Source organism: Chlorocebus sabaeus, chromosome 24 (assembly GCF_047675955.1).
Source record: "Chlorocebus sabaeus isolate Y175 chromosome 24, mChlSab1.0.hap1, whole genome shotgun sequence".
NCBI classification, from domain to species: domain Eukaryota; kingdom Metazoa; phylum Chordata; class Mammalia; order Primates; family Cercopithecidae; genus Chlorocebus; species Chlorocebus sabaeus.
The window spans coordinates 75,751,394-75,768,767 of record NC_132927.1 but is presented as its reverse complement, the minus strand read 5'-3'; the positions used below and the strand labels follow the sequence as shown (position 1 = coordinate 75,768,767).

Sequence of the window (17,374 nt, the reverse complement as noted above, 5' to 3'; positions counted from 1 at the left end):
CTCTTGTCCAGAAAAAAAGTAAAATTTACATATGCTGATCTGTTGTCGTTATCCTGTGTGTTTGTGAAGTTTATTTTATAATCTCACAAACCTGCACCTCTCCTGATTTGCCGTGCTTGATCCGCATTTGCCGTGTATATGATTCATATGCAAACACCAAGTTGATTCCCATCAAATGACTTAAGTCAGAGAGAAATGAAAGAGCTTTCAACTGATTAGAGTGTCTTTAATTGTTCCTTTTGTTGACATGGGATTTGAACCCTCTCAGAAGGCCTGTGTGGTACATCATGGCATGAGGTACAGAGCGGGGCCAGGATGGACCTGGCTTGGGCGGCTTCGCGTTTCTGCTTAAATCCAGTGCTCATCGCGTGGGTGTGCCTGCCTTTTGTAAAGCCGGTCCACCTTAAATTGTGTTTTGCGCGGTGTCCGTGGGTGCTAGTATCGAAATATGAAGAAGCAGATTTATGGCGGCTGCTGGGCACAACAAATTAAGTTGACAGTGATGTATGAGAGCATAACAGCGCGATGATCCCTCTGTAGCGCGGCTGGACGCCGCCTGCTTCATTTGGCTCTTGTTAGGATCTGTTAGGCAGCTAAATAATGAAATTCTGCTGACTGATTTCTGTTTTCCCTTTTTCTCTTTTCACCTCTGCTTTCTAAAACTTCTAATTCCCAGACCCATCCTCATGCCAACAAACTGCCCTTGAAGGATTCTTTCACTTATGAAGACTACAGGTTGGTGTGGGCTGTGTGTGTGCCTGTGTGTTGGGAGTGGTTTCTCAGTGAAGTGGGATCCTGGAAGGGAGGGAAAGGCTTCAGTGAGAAGTGACCTGCTGTGACCATTAAAGCATCCGAACAGAGCTCATCTTTCAGAAGTTATCATGAGCAGCTTGGATGAGTATCGGCATTTTCATAGCCACGGAGAAATTGCCATTAACCTGTCATGGCAGGGGATTAGCTGAGGTAGCCAAATGCTACTTGAGATTAACATTAGTGTAGGGTGGTCCTATGGATTTTTCTTTTCTTATTTAAAAAAGACTATGTTAGTGTAAAATGGGGACTTCTTTTGAACGGAGAGATTTAATTCACTGCACAGTGTAATAAAAAAGTCACGTTTTACATTTCTTACAATTCATAGAGGATTTCTGATCAGAAAGGAGTTTTATGGTTTGCTTTTCAATGAGGCTTAAAATAGGTGCAGAGTCAGCATTTGGGCAAAAGCGGGTTGGGTTGGGGGGTGTAGGGGAGTAGGTTCTGTGAGTCATGAAGACCGAGGAAGGGGCCTGAGCCCTGCGCAAAGCCCTCTTTCCGGCTCTGCCTCTTGGGAACAGTCTCCCTTAAGCACTCAGTCCTGCATTTCCCCTGGCTGTTTTTAAAACCCTGGGTTTGTTTTTAAATGATGATGAAGACCAAACATTACCTTTGTTACTTAGGAAAAGACTTTGTACGTTTGTAAGAGGTCAAACCTACATTTTTGGTTATGTTATTTCTTATTGCAATTGGCTTTTAAATGTTCCAACCTTAAATCACCATTTGTCTTGTTATAGGTGGGCAGTCTCTTCCGTTATGACGAGGCAAAACCAAATTCCCACAGAGGATGGTTCCCGGGTGACCCTGGCTCTGATTCCTTTATGGGACATGTGTAACCACACCAACGGCCTGGTAACGACCTCTTCTCCTATGTTGTGTTGAATCTGGGAGGCTGTTGTTGCTAAGCTTTGGGAGGGGGCTGTTATTCCACCTACCCATCATACTCCCCCCTGCTGCCTCCCTTCAAAAGGAACAAACAAAACCAAACCGGCCACTCCTCCCCACCGCCCACAAATAGAAGCTGGTATTTTTCTTTTACTGCATTGACTAATACGGAAAACTGGGAGCTTGAATCTTATACCATTTTCAAAAGCCACAGTGAACTACATGTATTTGCTAAGCCATAATTCCAGCCTCAGCATTCATTTTCTTATCTTATTGTACCACAGACTAAACCAAAGTTTCTTTTTACTTTTAAAATGCTCATTTATTGGGGGAAAAAATCGTATTTCTCATTTTTCCTTTTGTGTCTTCTTTGCTGACTCTCTGTTTCCAGTTCTGTACTTTTGATTCTTTCTCGTCCCGGGTCCCTTCCCCTGACCATGTTTATGAACCTGTTTTTGTTACAGGGCCTGTGGGGTGGGAGGAGGGGCTGGTGCCTTCGGCTCCTTGCCCTTGAATGCAGGAGTCAGCTGGCATCATCACACCTGGGAAGCCTGGGGAGGAGGAAATTGTATTATTATGGTTTCCCACAGCTGGGAAGAGGAGGAGGCTGGCTCTGTTTCTCCACATTCTTCGGATTCCAGGCAGCAGCATGGGTGAAGCGCTCTGTGCTCTGTGAGAGAGTTGTCTGATAAAGATGTCCTGATATTAGTAGGCAGAAATATGATACATTTCGGATCATTTTGAAATATCATACTTCATACTAGTATACTGGTTTGATTAGGTTTTATGTTCATCTTTTCTCTGTCAGCTTTCCTTGTGATTAGCAGTATTATAAATAGAATAAAGAAATGCCGTGAATGATTATTTCACATTGAATTCCCTAGAATGGCCAGAACACACGTAGTGTGCGCCAGACACTGAAGGCAGAATATCCTAGTGCTAATTTGGGAAGGTCTAGCAACAAGTATGCTCTTGAATCTTAAAAGTATTTAAATTGTGGCAAGAAAGAATAGTTCCATTTTTGTAATTACATTTTTGCCTTTAGATATGCTTAATTTAATTAGTAATAAATACTAAGGCATAATAATATGTTTTATAACTTATTTTCATTGAATATACTTTTACATTTTTTGTTTTCTTTTTCTTCAGAGGTATATTTAATTGATCATAAGCTTGAAATTTAAAAAATCTTCAAATAGCTTTTAATACCTGACTGTAGTATTTTTTTTTCTTTTTTTGAATTTGATCATTTTTTCTCAAACTCAATTGATTATTAGAGTTCTTTTTAATAAAATTAAAGCAATAATGCTTGGTTTTACTCTAAACAAAAAGAATTAACACAGGAGCCTCTGTAGTAAGGTGAGCAGTGTCCTACCCCCAGCCTCATGGCCCACCTGGTGGTACTGAGACCACCACCAGGCCACCGTGGTCCCTAGCAAAGCTTCCATCCATTGGCACCTCACATACTCGTCTGCACATTGATTTTTATTTGGCTTCCATGTAAATGGGATAAAACAATTCCTTTTCCCCTACCAAATGTTAAAAAAAAAAAAAAAAAAAAAAGGTTAGTTTATCTCAAAATAAAAGCTGTGTTTTCCCTAATACGACTTACGTACTTTTTAACCTGCCACAGTCCTGGCAGAAACAGTGCTAACCTGTGGAAGGTTTATTCAGGATGCTGGCACTTTGTCTTACAGTGGTTGTGTTCCTGACATTCTGCACTCTGCACTCTTGTTGAACTGTTTCCCATTGTAATTATAAGACTTCATGGGAAATTTTCTGGGGTAGAATTTGAGAAATTCTATTTTAACGCTACAGAGTTGTATATGATATGTGTTACAGTTAATGTCTTTTTAAAAATAAAGTCTTGAAATCAAGGCTCGCCTTTTAAGACAAGAGATTTTCTTTTTTGTGTGCGTCTATCCTGACGATCATCTTCTTATTGTCAGTCTACCCTGACTATCACTCAGGGAGTAGGTAGAATTTGTAACCCAGCAACGCTGTCTGCTTCTAACAATATCCCAAAAACCTGATTATGGTAGTAGAAACAGAAGAATCAAGTCAGTAACAGTAATTCCAAACCAGTGACAGCAAGGAAATGCTAAAGAAAGTAAGGGGCTGGATGAACACCTAGGCTAGAGATTCTAGTGAATATGAACTAATTTCCTAGCCACTCAGATAAATAAATATAGAAAGGGTTATAAGGTATGGTACTAAGCTGGAAGAAACAACGTATCTTTATATCTTGCATGATTTGTTCAAACTTAATGTAAGCAGCAGGTTTCCTTTGTTGAGGGTTTTTCGGTTGATATGAAAAGGACACTTCTAAGTGACTGATAGACAGTGGTATCAGTTCCCTTACAGAGAGTATGTTGGAATAATCAGTGCTTGCATTTGGATCTGCGACTCTACCAGGCGGGATGAAAGGGCAGCTGGAAATCCAAGCACAACGGAGGGAAGTTCTTTTTCAAGGTCCTTCTGTTTGTATATTGAAAAGAAAATCTAAAACATTTAGATTTAGATGAGTCTGACAGTCTCAAAAGCCCCATTTTACAATAGCAGACAAGTCTCTCCGAACGGCCTGTCCCCCCACACCATCCGTGCACACAGGTCTGACTCACCTCTGGTTCCCTGCTGTTCCTCAGACACCAGCAGATTCCTTTGCTCTTGCTGTCACCTCTGCCTAAAACCCCCCATTCCTTAGGCACTTATGGGACTTGCTCGTAGACCTCCTGTAGCGTGGCTGCCCTGAGCACCCTGTGTAGAATGACTGCGCCTCCAGCCCACCCACCCTGCTTCCCTGTCCTGTTGCGTTTCCCTCTGTTGTCCAGATCCTCTGTTTCTGCCTTTTAAACAAACTATTGTTGGTTCACCCCCTGCCTCCCATTAGCATGGAAGAGCCATGAACGCAGGTGATTTTGGGGGAGGGTCTGTTTTGTTCGTTGCTATATCCCTGTGCCTGGTATTTTTTTAATGAATTCATGAGTGGTGAATAAATGAGTGTGAAAACCCCACGCCTAGGCAAAAAGATCAGAAAGAAAGAAACCAAAATGTTAACGTGATTGTGATCTGTTTTTTCTTTGTTTTTTAAAAATATTTTCCAAATTTTATTTGATGACCCTGTATTACTTTTTCCCCCTTCCACCATGAAATCAATATAATACATATTGGTTGAAGAAAATTTGAAAAACACAGAAAAGAAAATGTAAATGATCTACAGATCTTCCCTCTGTTCCCATCTTAGGAATGTATGTGTGTGTATATCATGCTCCTCCTCCTATGTTACTTTTAATATGTAACATAGAATACAGCTGTGCACCAAGTGTGCCGTCGAGTTACCAAACCAGCCACAGATGTGAGTGGTGTGCGCCGCAGGCAGGAGGCGGCTTTCAGGGAGTAGGGCTCCGTGGAGCTGCTGGAGGCTTCCACTCCCTACTGGGTTCCTCCTCCAGCATTGCCAACAAACTCCGGCTGCCACCCGCTCACCTCCCCTGGGCACACTTGAGGCTCCTGTGGGGCTATTCTCAGTTCCACGTGCTTTTATATATATGTATATATATAAATTTTTTTTCTCTCTATGTCTCTTTCCCACTAGGTGTCCCTATGGGTAGGGACTGAGATTTTTCATGCCATTTTCCAGTTGCCTAGGTTAGGGCCTGGCATAGGATGACACTCAATATTTGTAGAAGGGAAGTTAGCTGGCAGTGTGGGAGGCAGGAAGCGGCACGTGGAGCTGGGCAAGGAGGTAGAAGGACCCTGTCCTTGCTTGATGTCAGGAGGCTGCCCCTGCACCAGCCCTGGCCCTCCCAAACCCTCCCTTCCTAGTCTGGGCTTCAAGTCAGACCTGGTCAGTGGCTGCAGATTTCTGGACGTAGGTGGTAAGTTCCTGGGGCTCCTGCCAGAAGGCCCTTGCTGAGCAGTGGGGTCCTAACAGCCTTGGAAGACCCCTCTGCAGGCCCGCCCTGGGAGGGCTCTGCTCTGAGAGAGTCCTCTAGAAGAAACCTGGTTTCACGCAAAGGAAAGGCGAAGCCTGTGCTTCCGCCTGCAGTTCTTTGCATTGAGACACACTTTCGATACCATCCTAGAGGAAGGGTTTGGCAGTGCCACACAAAGAAGTTAGACACTCGGCCTCCAAACGTTCTGACCCTTGCTGAGAAAGGGCTACAGACTGGGGCAGGATCCAGCCTGTTTTCCTGTCAGGGTTGCTGTGGACATGTTAAGCCATTTCTTGGAGCTTGACGTCTGCCGAGAGTGGGAAATAATCTGTAAAATACCCTTAAACACCCATAATCCTTTCTCCACAATCTCCCTCAATTTTCTCTTCCTTCCTCTAACTTTCCTCCTGTTTGTGCTGCTGGCAGGTCCCTGTGTACCTGTACCGCCAGCACCCTGGGAGTGCCTGGATTCCCTCCTGGGAGTTTACCATATGGGCAGTTTCTCATTCCACTTTGTTGTCAAGGTGATGTTTTGGGGTCAGAAAAGTACATCCATTGTTGGGCAGGAACTTCCTGGAGTTGATTTTAATACAATTGAAGTGTTTAAAATGTTCTGCGAGTGAAATGTTCTAGAATACTTGGCTTCATTTATTTCTCATTGCTGCCTATTTCTCATTGGTCTTTGCAGATCAGAACCTTGAAGGACTCTTAGACATATGGTTAATAAACCATATTTATTCTTGGGATATTGAGTTTAAAGATTCGTGTTATATGGCCTTCCATCCCAAAATGCCATTCCCTAGACTCAAAAGTCATCTTTTGAATCCAAGCTGTTGATGCCTTATTAGCAAGGAGCGCTTGTGGCTGCTGTGAGTCTTTGATTCTCCAGGATAAAATGAGTAGGTCAGGCCGGGCGCGGTGGCTCAAGCCTGTAATCCCAGCACTTTGGGAGGCCGAGACTGTCCTGGCTAACACGGTGAAACCCCGTCTCTACTAAAAAAAAAATACAAAAAACTAGCCAGGCGAGGTGGTGGGCACCTGTAGTCCCAGCTGCTTGGAGGCTGAGGCAGGAGAATGATGTAAACCCGGGAGGCGGAGCTTGCAGTGAGCTGAGATCTGGCCACTACACTCCAGCCTGGACGACAGAGCGAGACTCCGTCTCAAAAAAAAAAAAAAAAAAAAAAAAAAAAGCATTCTAAAAAAAAAAAAAATGAGTAGGTCAAAAAGTAATCAGTGACCATCAAGAGACAATCTAAGAGATTGGGCGCTGCTCTAAAAGACAGGACTCTGAGAAGGAGCTTTTAATAGAAGCTGGGGACCCTTTCCATTCCCCTGGGGGTTCATGCATCACGTGAATATTCCCAAAGGCCACTTCAGGTTTTAGGTTCTGTGTGCTGAGCACTCGGGACACAGAGATCAACAAGGGGCTCTGGCTTTCAAGTCTGACTGACGGGGAGACAGGTGCACAGATGACGTGACTTGGGCTGGAAGGTGTAAGGACTGGGCTGTGGGAGTGCACAGGAGGGTGGGGTGAGGAGGGGCTTCCCCGAGAAGCCAGGCCACAACAGGAGTAGAAGGAACTGTCAGGCCGGAGGGAACTGGGGCGGCAGGTGGGTGGCAGTTCCTGAAGCTGGAGGGAAGCGTGAGCTGCCTCCATATTCGGCCGTGCTCAGGAACTTGGGGTTTATTCCCAAGGCAGAGCGGAATCATAGGAAGATTTTGAACAGGAGAGTGACATCGTACAATTAGCAACTCCGGAAGGACAGTATTGGATTTTGAGACTAGGTCGCAAAAGTTGGAAGGTTTTTGCAAAACACAAGCTAGGCGAGAAGGAATAAGGACTGTAGCCACGCAGAGGAATGAGGAAGAAAGTCATCCAAATGGTAGTATTACTAGATGAAATGCTGACCAGGTGAGATGTGAGGGTTTCCTTGTAACTTGTGTCCAGAGGCCATGACATTGGCTGACCTTCACTAAGATAGGAGAGCTTAGAAGGAGACGCAGTTTTGGGGTATAGTGAGAGGATTTTCTATATTTATTTCTAATGGACTTAGAAACTCTCACATTATATTTCTCAGCAGAAATAGAGGGAATAAGAAACAACAAAGTTATTTTATTTTGCCTTTGCATGCTTGAAAGTTTTAATTTCTTTAATTCAGATCATATATCCATAATTCAGAAATAGAGCTTTTGTTTTCCCTGATTCTTTATCCAATGGAAAACCTACTTTGGTTTCTTAATGGCCAAACATTAGATAAAGATAATACTTGCAAACAAATGAGGGTAGTACAGGTCATCAGTGAACTGAAAGGAGGCTTAGGTGTGCCTGTGGGAGGCGTGGCCTGTGGGCTTACTGCCCTCACTGCTGCCAGGGAGGCCCAGAGGCGATTATGTTTTGTGGAGTCCAGCAAGTGATACTCTGTACAGTCTCTTTATCCAACCGTACTTCCTTTATTTCAGGTGTGTAATTTTGCATAATCATCTCTGATGTAACTAGAGTTAACCTCAGTGCTCAAGCAGTTCTTTGCCCCATTTTCCAAAGCACTCAGATGCACCCTTTTGAGTACCTTCAGATCCCCTTTCTCCTCTGATTGCCAGAAACAAGTTCATGATTAAGTGAAATGTGCATGTGTTTGCCTCACCATCATTTCCTTCCTTCTCCCGGGGCTAGATCACTACCGGTTACAACCTGGAAGATGACCGCTGTGAGTGTGTGGCTCTGCAGGATTTCCGGGCTGGAGAGCAGGTGGGTCTCGTGGCATCGCACAAAATGTGAACCAGCCATTGGGCACTAAGTTAACACTGTGTTGGTAGTCTTCAAAAGGAACTTAACTTAGGAAAAAAAAATGTGGAATTCACGTTGAGGATTGTTTTTCTGGAACGCATCTTGAGACCTGAACCCGTAGTACACATGTTCACTTGTGCTTCACTCACTTGTTGTGCTTTGCATTGTGCTTTGGGTCCACAGAGAAAAGTATTTAAACACAGTTATTGGCACAATTGGCCTAATATTTGTAAATATTTATAACACTGTTAACTAAAAATAAAGTGTGTTATGACACTAAAACAATTTTTAGAATTTCATAAACTGTGTTGCCTTTATTTTTTCTACTGATTAGAACCTTCTTTAATAAGAGTATTTAAGGGGCAAAAGCAAGGGAATCTGTTGTCTTACACTTTCACTTTAATCTCAGATTTTTTAATCTAGTAGTTTGGGTGGGAGGAGGGGTAAGCCTTTGGGTGAGTTTGAAAATATGTGTCTATAAATTCCCACATTCTATCAGTCTACACCCAAGCAGACAGTACAGACATGGAACTCACATCCGTAACTGACATTCCAGTTGAGACAAAATGAAAAATATTTGTCTAGCAAAGTACTGATCTGTTCCTTCTTTAGAAAAGTTTATAAACCCACCTGCTAGGTGCAGGATTAATTGCCACAGGATCTAGAAATAAGTTTCTGACAGATACTGCTTTACAGTTCTAGAAAAGACCCTGCTGTAGTAAAAGGATGGGAAGAACTTGGTGAATTTTAAAATGCAGTCTTCCAGAAATAGCCTTGCTGTCCTTTGAAAGAAGAGAATTATAATAGAGGCCTGGTGACCCCAGGCCCCTGGGGTCCTTTGAGTAGTAGTAAGGCCTTTGGTGGTGCTTTCTCCTGGTCTCGCCTCTCCACGCGGTGGTGGAAGTGGGTGCTTGGTCTCAGACGGTTTGGGAAGTTGGGAAAATTGCACGGCGTCACCCTTGCAACCTGTGCCAAACAGGTGTATCAATACTTTCAGCTATTTCGTGTCATTAATGTAAAGTAGCATTAAATATATGAGCACTAAGCCTTTGCCCTGCCCTGTGTTAAGAATACACGCCAAGTTTGTCTAATGCCCTTTTCTTTTTTCTTTACTGCATCTCAGATTTACATTTTTTATGGCACTCGATCCAATGCAGAGTTTGTGATCCACAGTGGTTTTTTCTTTGACAATAACTCACACGACAGAGTGAAAATAAAGCTTGGAGTGAGTAAAAGTGACAGACTCTACGCCATGAAGGCCGAGGTCTTGGCTCGTGCCGGCATCCCCACGTACGTAGAAAAACATCGGTTGGCCCTTTCCTGCAGTGCTTGAACTATTTCCAGTTGCATAGTGTTTAATTGGTGTGTTAATAAAACTTCTCTCCAGTAGTTTGTCTTAATCCGTTTATCCCTGTGGCACAGCAAATTTAAGCCATGGCGACGCTCGGTGACTTACCAGCGTTTTCAGATAAACATAATTGTGTCGTTGGGCGCATTCACAGTCAGTTCTGAGGGATATGGCCTGAAATCCTCATTAAGTTAAATAAGTACTTTCGTATCATTCATGTCTTTCACCTTGAAAAGGTTAATGGCCTGGATCAATTTGTTTCATTTAATTCTTTGCTACCATTAGTTTCTGTAATGAAGTCGTGATCCTCAGTGATTTCAAAAATTTCTAGTTAAAATCCTTAAGATTTTCTTGCATTTGAGGCATAAAATGATAAAGAAGACAGGAATTATGATTCATTAGTTCTCCAGGGAATGGAGGAACCATTCTTAATGAAAATGGATTATCCAGACCTTTTTTTATTGAACTTGTCAATATTTGATTAATGATTTAAAGTGTGAACTCAACATAAATTATTGTTAACACTTTTAAAAAACTATGTGTATGTTTAATGTTTTGAATGTGTTGTGTGCAACCTGAGATTACAGCTGTCAGGCTCTCGGAAAAGCTGGCGAGGATGGACTCCAGTTCTGGATGTCCACTTCCACGCGCCCCAGCCTGTGGCCTTTTGCAAGGGCTGAAAATCATGCTCACAGTTCAGATGAGGAGCTGGAATCTTCCAGCTCGGCTCTCTTTGAGGACAACCACACGTGCTGTAGACTGTAGGGATCTCACTTTGGAGCAGGTGGGTAACCGCAGCAGGGTGACTGATGCTGCTTTCTGCTTTTGTCAGTTCCAGCGTTTTTGCGTTGCATTTTACGGAGCCGCCCATCTCTGCTCAGCTTTTGGCTTTTCTCCGAGTATTCTGCATGACTGAAGGTACGTCATTTCAGGAAAAAAGAGATGTTGACTTTTTTATTTTTAAATCATGGAAGTGTAAAGCATAGGGGTTCGGATTATAGGTAAAGTGGATTAAAACTACAGTACTTTTGGGAAGAGACAAGATGGCAATACTGGAGAAAGAAGAAATTGATTAGTTTTACCCTAGAAATGTTTTATTAAATCCTCAATGTGTTGTCAATATTAATTTGTAATACGCAAATAATTCTCAACTGCATTTGAAGAAAACTTAAAGCATCTTGGATCAGGTAAACATATCAAAATTCTACATTTGTAGCCTGACAGAGCCTCATTTCACTCACAGGGCACTAGTCTTTTTCACTTAGATAGAGCAGTTCAGGATCAGTTGATCCTGTGATGTTGTGTAGTCAGCTGTGGCATACGTGGACCGTAGGACTTTATTTGTTAACCTACTCTGCATTCTAAATCTGAAATTGCCAGCAAGCATTTTAATGCCAAGCATCCTGTTAGAGTAAATAACATTGCAAACAGAATCTGTGTAGAACACAGAATGTTCCTGGCTACAGCCTCTTATTTTAGGCCCAGAAAGAGTTAAGTGAAAGAGTTAAGTGTATGTATTGAGCATCTACTTTTGCATTTGCTCAAAACAAGTCATTTGGGGTTTCTTATACTGACGCTTGACCTCTCATGGTTGTGTTTTTATTTTTCATACTAAGATGTATCTTACAAATTTCCTGGTCCTGAGGTTTCATTTTTAAGTGTGTGTGTGTGTGTGTGTGTGTGTGTGTGTGTGTGTGTGTGTGTTGCTGTTGTAAACTGCCTTAAATCCTGTGCAGAACAGACTGAGAGTAGGAATGAGTAAATGAGTGTTTGACTGAGTGAACAGACAAAAAAGTGTTCTGGGTGGAAGCTGCCCAAGCACTTCCTTGGTCGGAGGAAGCAGTCGTGGCTCATGCAGGGGAAGCTGCTGTGCTCAGCGGTCACTGGCTTTGGTTTTAATGTCTGGATCCAGGGAGCAGTGCTACACAAGTCGAGGGCTTGACGTCACGCTGGAGGCAGAAAAAACCTAGTTCCAAAACAGAGAGAGGCAGTTCACCAACTGCAGAACCCAAACTGAGATACAGTCATTGTTCCTTATAAGCAACCCTATCGCCTAGATTTACAGTTATTCAAGTGGGAGTTTTGGTGCTTTTTGTACTTTGGTAATGGTTCATCAATTCAATTTAATGAACACGAGTTAAGGAGTTAACTGTGAGCTTTTCTTGCTTATGTGTGGATACAGAATTAAATGTTGCAGTTCATATACTCAAGGAATTTATAATTAAGAGAGGTGATGGTGATGATATTCCTAGAATTTGTGAAGCATTCACTGTGTGCCAGGTATGATGCTAAATGTGGTACATGCTTAATTTTAATCCCATCAGCCTTGATTGGTAAGTGTTCCCATTTTACTGATGTAGAGATTCCACTTCAAAGAGGATAAGTATTAGCTGGGCGTGGTAGCACAAGCCTCTAGTCCCAGCTACTCGGGAGGCTGAGGTAGGAGGATTGTTTGAGCCTGGGAGGTAAAGGCTGAGTAAGACCTGCCTGGGGGGAAAAAAGAGAATGAAGTTGGCTGAATGCCATGGCTCATGGCTGTAATCCCAGCACTCTGGGAAGTGGGAGGATTGATTGAGCCTGGGACCTTGAGGCTACAGTGAGCCGTGATCTTGCCACTGCACCCCAGCCTGGGTAACAGAGCAAGACCCTGTCTAAAAACAAACAAACCAAAAACCCAGAGGATAAGTAACTTGGCCAAGGTTGCTCAGTAAGCAAGTAATGACCCTGACTTAGAACCCAGCTCTGTTAACTCCAGAGCCCATGCACAGGACATCCCACGTTGCTCCTACTGGTTCAAGAATAACATAGTACATGGAAAAAAGTGTTAGTACTCTAGGGGTCTGGAGGAAAGACATTTGAGTGAAACCCTGGAGCTCAGTGATGGTTTGGACATGGTTGAGCAGGAGGTGAGGGGTGTGGCTGAAGACCTTTAGCAGAGGGAGGAGCTTGAGCAGGAGCCAGGGAGAGGGTGGAGGGCACTGGGCTCTTTACTCTCTGGAGTGAGCAATACAACATGGTGGCCAGAATGAGGGGCAGGGATAATTTGCAGGCCCTGTGTGCTGGAGGCAAGCTCAGGAGGGTTCTTGCTGCAGGAGCTCCCGGTCAGCTCCTGCTCTCCAGGCAGGCCACATGCTACATTGTCTTACTCCCCCTTTTGTAGGCTTTATTTCTCCAGGAATGTGAAATGAGTCCAGTTTCACTTTTAAAAAATGAGCGGAGAGAAAGCTCTGCCGCACACCTGCAGCTTCCATCGTTGCAGAGTGCAACTTGGACAGATTGAGAGAGGAGATGAAGGAAGGAAACTAACCTTCATATTGGGGGCCTTTGAAAAGAACTTTCAACCACTAAGAAAGCTTTAAAAAAGCCAGAACTTCCGTGTTGTATACAAAGAATATAAAATGAAGACTCAAAACTAAAAATCCTGAATTTCATCATGATCTTTACTAACAAATACAAGTTAATAAACTTCTTTTTTGAACATTAGATAGCCTGTTTTCTTAAAACTGCTGGAATCCTTTTAGGTCTGTTGATTCTCTTTAGTTTCTCTCTAGTCGTAGACAATTTGTCATGTCAAGACAATTGCTGGATCTTTGAATTACTCTAACTAATACTAATAAAAGTTTGGTTTGCTGGCAGCAGTTCTTCAGTTTGAATTGTAAATAGTGACAGCTGTGAGGCATTTTGCTCTGAAAGAGACACTGTCTCCTAATCGCATAAGAAGCATGGGTCTGTTTCTTGAGCATGAATAGGATCGGCTTGTTTTGGTTTTGGAGATAATGTGCCTGGAGATAAAATGCTAAGAGCAGTTGCTGAATTCTTTCCTCCTCTTAAATATATTTGGAGATAATTGAGATGTTCACTTGTGTGTATTTGTAATTCCTATGTAAATTCCTGACAAGTGCGAGAGATGGGCATATTTTTCATTAACTAAGATTTTTTTTTTTTTTTTTTTTTTTGAGACAGGGTCTCGCTCGGTTTCCCAGGCTGGAGTGCAGTGCTCACTGCAGTCACCACCTCCTGGGTTAGAGGCATCCACCACCTCAGCCTCTTGAGTAGCTGGGACTACAGGCGTGCGCCACCACACCTGGCTCATTTTTGTAGTTTTTGTAGAGATGGGGTTTCGCCACATTGCCCAGGTTGGTCTCAAACGCCTGGGCTCAAGTGATCCACCTGCCTTGGCTTCCCGAAGTGCTGGGATTACAGGCGTGAGCCACCGCGCCCGGCCCATTAACCCAGATTTTCATAGTGCTCCTGATGGTAGCACTGTTTGATTGAGGCTCTTGTTTCTTTCAGTTTGTGGCTTGTTACAAAAATGGCTTAAATAGCTTGGTCAGGTCACCTACGAGAATAAGTGCCAATCATATTTACAGTTATGGGCTCACAGGATTGTTGTGGCTCTTGTTCCTTTCACTGTTTACATTGTTCACCTAAATGTCCTTTTTGACTGGGTTGATGTGACTGAGCTTATGGCTAGCAAAAAGGGTATTGTCAAAATAGGGAGTCCATGGCTGTCGACTGTCTTTAAAAAGTATCTTGTGAAACTGTCTAAAGGCTCTCAGTGTCCCTCATAGAAACAGTGAAAAATGGAGTGCTACCAAGGCTTGATCTGGATTCCAAATGAAGAAGGTCTGACCTGGTGTTGCTCCCCAAAACTTAGCTCTGCTCTACTTTGGGGAATCTAGGAGTGTCCTGGCTCATTGCACAGGGACAGCTTTTATTGTGGGAAAATGACATTGTTGGAAACAATATTTTCTAAGGTGGATTGCTTGTTCAAATGAGAAGGAGTGCTGTGTTTTCCTCCTAGCATTGCCATTTGTGTTTCTTGTAGAAGAACTGAAAGACCACTTACTGGGAGACAGCGCTATTGATAGAATCTTCACCTTGGGGAACTCGGAATTTCCTGTTAGCTGGGACAACGAGGTCAAACTTTGGACGTTTCTTGAAGATAGAGCCTCACTTCTTTTAAAAACATACAAAACAACTATTGAGGTAATTAGACTAAATTAATGAGGATTTGAACTTTGTTGTGTTGTTAAGATGTTTAATGAGACTTGGTGCGGTGGCTCATGCCTGTAATCCCAGCACTTTGGGAGGCTGAGGAGGGCAGATCACGAGGTCAGAAATTCAAGACAGGCCTGGCCAACTTGGTGAAACCCTATCCCTACTAAAAATACAAAAATTAGCTGGGCGTGGTCTGTAATCCCAGCTACTCAGGAGGCTGAGGCAGCAGAATCGCTTGAACCCAGGAGGCGGAGGTTGCAGTGAGCCGAGATCTCGCCACTGCATTCCAGCCTGGGTGACAGAGCAAGACTCGTCTCAAAAAAAAAAAGAGATGTTTAATGAGAGATTTCTTGTTAATTCTAAACTACTGTAATAGTTTAGCAAAATGATTGCATTTGAAATTTTCCATTTGTTTAACAAAAAAAATCATATTTAGGCATTGTTTATTAGAAGATATATTTTTTAAAGTATTTAATACTTTTTTAATAATTTCTAATTCACATGATTTCACAAACGTTTTCATTTGTGCTTTTTAAGTTCACTGTTGAGTCACTAACTTCAAATACATCTTTCTCATTCATTCGTTCCTTCACTGTTGCCATTCACCCACGTGCTGCCTTGGGGCTACATCAGTGCCCAAGATGGACAGGATGAGTTTTAAATCAGTGAAGTTCCCTGACAGATGGGGTAGCACTGTTTGATTTAGGCTCTTCTTTCTGGTTTTGTAACAGTTTCATTGAGATATAATTTACATACAGTAAAAGGCACACTTCTGAAGCATGCATTTTGATGTGAGTGTCTGGTCATGTGACCACCTGCCCAGTCAAGTGTTAGAACCTCCTGTCACCCCAAAAAATTCCCTCATGTCCCCAGCCACAGCCATGGTGGCCTCTGTCTCTATAGTTTTGCTGATTTAGACTTCTTGTAATTAATTTTGCTCTTTTTTGTTTTCCAGGAAGATAAATCCGTCTTGAAAAACCAGGATCTTTCTGTTCGCGCAAAAATGGCCATCAAATTGCGCTTAGGTGAGAAAGAGATTTTGGAAAAAGCAGTGAAGAGTGCAGCTGTCAACCGGGAATTCTACCGCCAGCAGATGGAGGAAAAGGCTCCGCTTCCCAAATATGAAGAGAGTAACCTTGGGCTGTTGGAGAGCAGCGTGGGGGACTCGAGGCTCCCCCTGGTCTTGAGAAACCTCGAGGAGGAGGCTGGAGTGCAGGATGCTTTGAACATCAGAGAGGCCATCAGCAAAGCACAGGCCACAGAAAACGGGCTTGTAAACGGTGAAAACTCTGTCCCTAATGGGACCAGGTCTGAAAATGAAAATCTCAATCAAGAAGAAAGTAAAAGAGCAGTTGAAGACGCCAAAGGATCTTCTTCAGACAGCACTGCTGAAGTTAAGGAGTAGCTCGAGGTGAAGCTGGATGGGGGATCCAGTGGAGCAGGAGTTGACGGACGGTCCGTTCACATCGCTGTGTTTCCTTGTTAACATTTTTCTTTCTGCAGAGAGGAAGATATGTTTTTGCTGCTTTATATAAAAATGGTTTTTTTAAGTTATTTTAAAAATCTAGCTTCCCTTTTTGATTAAGATTGCCATCTTGCTTTTAGGCAAAACAAACCAGTTAACAAACAGCCACAAGAAAGGGGGAAGAGGTGCCTGTGGGAGATTTTGCAGACCTGTTGTGAGCGTAGGTATTTTCTTCCTGGGGAAGAATTCAGTTCCTGTCTCAGCTGTGCTTTTGTGGGCCTGTCATCTTGACGACCAGAATGAAAGCTTGCTCTGCCTCCTGCCAGCCAGAGCTGGTGGTGGGACTCGGGGATTCAGCGTGAAGGTGGGGAAGCTGCACAGCAGAAAACAGAATGGAAGTTGGGAAACTTTAGAGTCTGGGCAAAATGTTTGGTTTTTCTCCTTAAAAAAAAAAACACCCCATTACCAAAAGAAAAGGTAAGGTGGCAACCTTATTTTTAATAGTTTGAAATGTTGATGATAATCCTAATTATATAAATATATATATATAAAAACACACATATATATATCTAGTGATTTCTAAAGATTTGTTTACTTTTGTGTTTTGTTTTACTGTACTAAGAACTTGTCCTTTCTCCTTGAATCAAAGTAGGACATGCATCATCCTCCTAATTTTAAATGTTGGCTCTGATTTTAAAGTGGTGCATTTGATTCCAGCCTTGGTAATGGAGAGTTTGCAAACACACCGCGGCCCACAGCTTCACGTGGTGGTGTGCAGTGTGAGGCAGCTCCCTGGCTTTCCTGGTTTTCACAACAAGCTAGAGATTTTCAAAGCTACACTTTTGAGTAAAAACCCTTATTAAAAGAAAAAACATGATTAATATTTTTGTCTATTCCTTTTTTTGGAGTGGGACAGGCCCTTTGAGTTTAGCTTTTACACAGACCATCTTATTGCCCAAGCATTGTTTGAACTTTGACCTCATGCCCTGGGCTGTGCTAACCTGGGGGCTACTGAGGCACAGCTGTGGGGCCGGAGGCCTGCAGGAGCCCCCCTCATCAGCCTGCCCATCTGCGCAGGCAGCAGGAACATAAGAAAAGGAATACTTAGAATTTAGGGGAAGTGAAAGGTTGGGACCATGTCCTTG

General features: G+C 43.0%; 1 protein-coding gene across 1 annotated transcript in view; it reads left to right on the top strand.

Moving 5' to 3' along the window:
• Positions 1-17,110, top strand: part of SETD3 (SET domain containing 3, actin N3(tau)-histidine methyltransferase) — an 85,382-nt gene extending 68,272 nt beyond the window's left edge. The window contains exons 7-13 of the mRNA XM_007987799.3: positions 677-735; positions 1,548-1,662; positions 8,302-8,376; positions 9,539-9,705; positions 10,596-10,681; positions 14,592-14,752; positions 15,720-17,110. Coding sequence (XP_007985990.1) covers positions 677-735; positions 1,548-1,662; positions 8,302-8,376; positions 9,539-9,705; positions 10,596-10,681; positions 14,592-14,752; positions 15,720-16,169 — 1,113 coding nt within the window. The 3' untranslated portion in view covers positions 16,170-17,110. The remainder of the gene's footprint in view (positions 1-676; positions 736-1,547; positions 1,663-8,301; positions 8,377-9,538; positions 9,706-10,595; positions 10,682-14,591; positions 14,753-15,719) is intronic.
• The last annotated feature ends 264 nt before the right edge of the window (positions 17,111-17,374 follow it).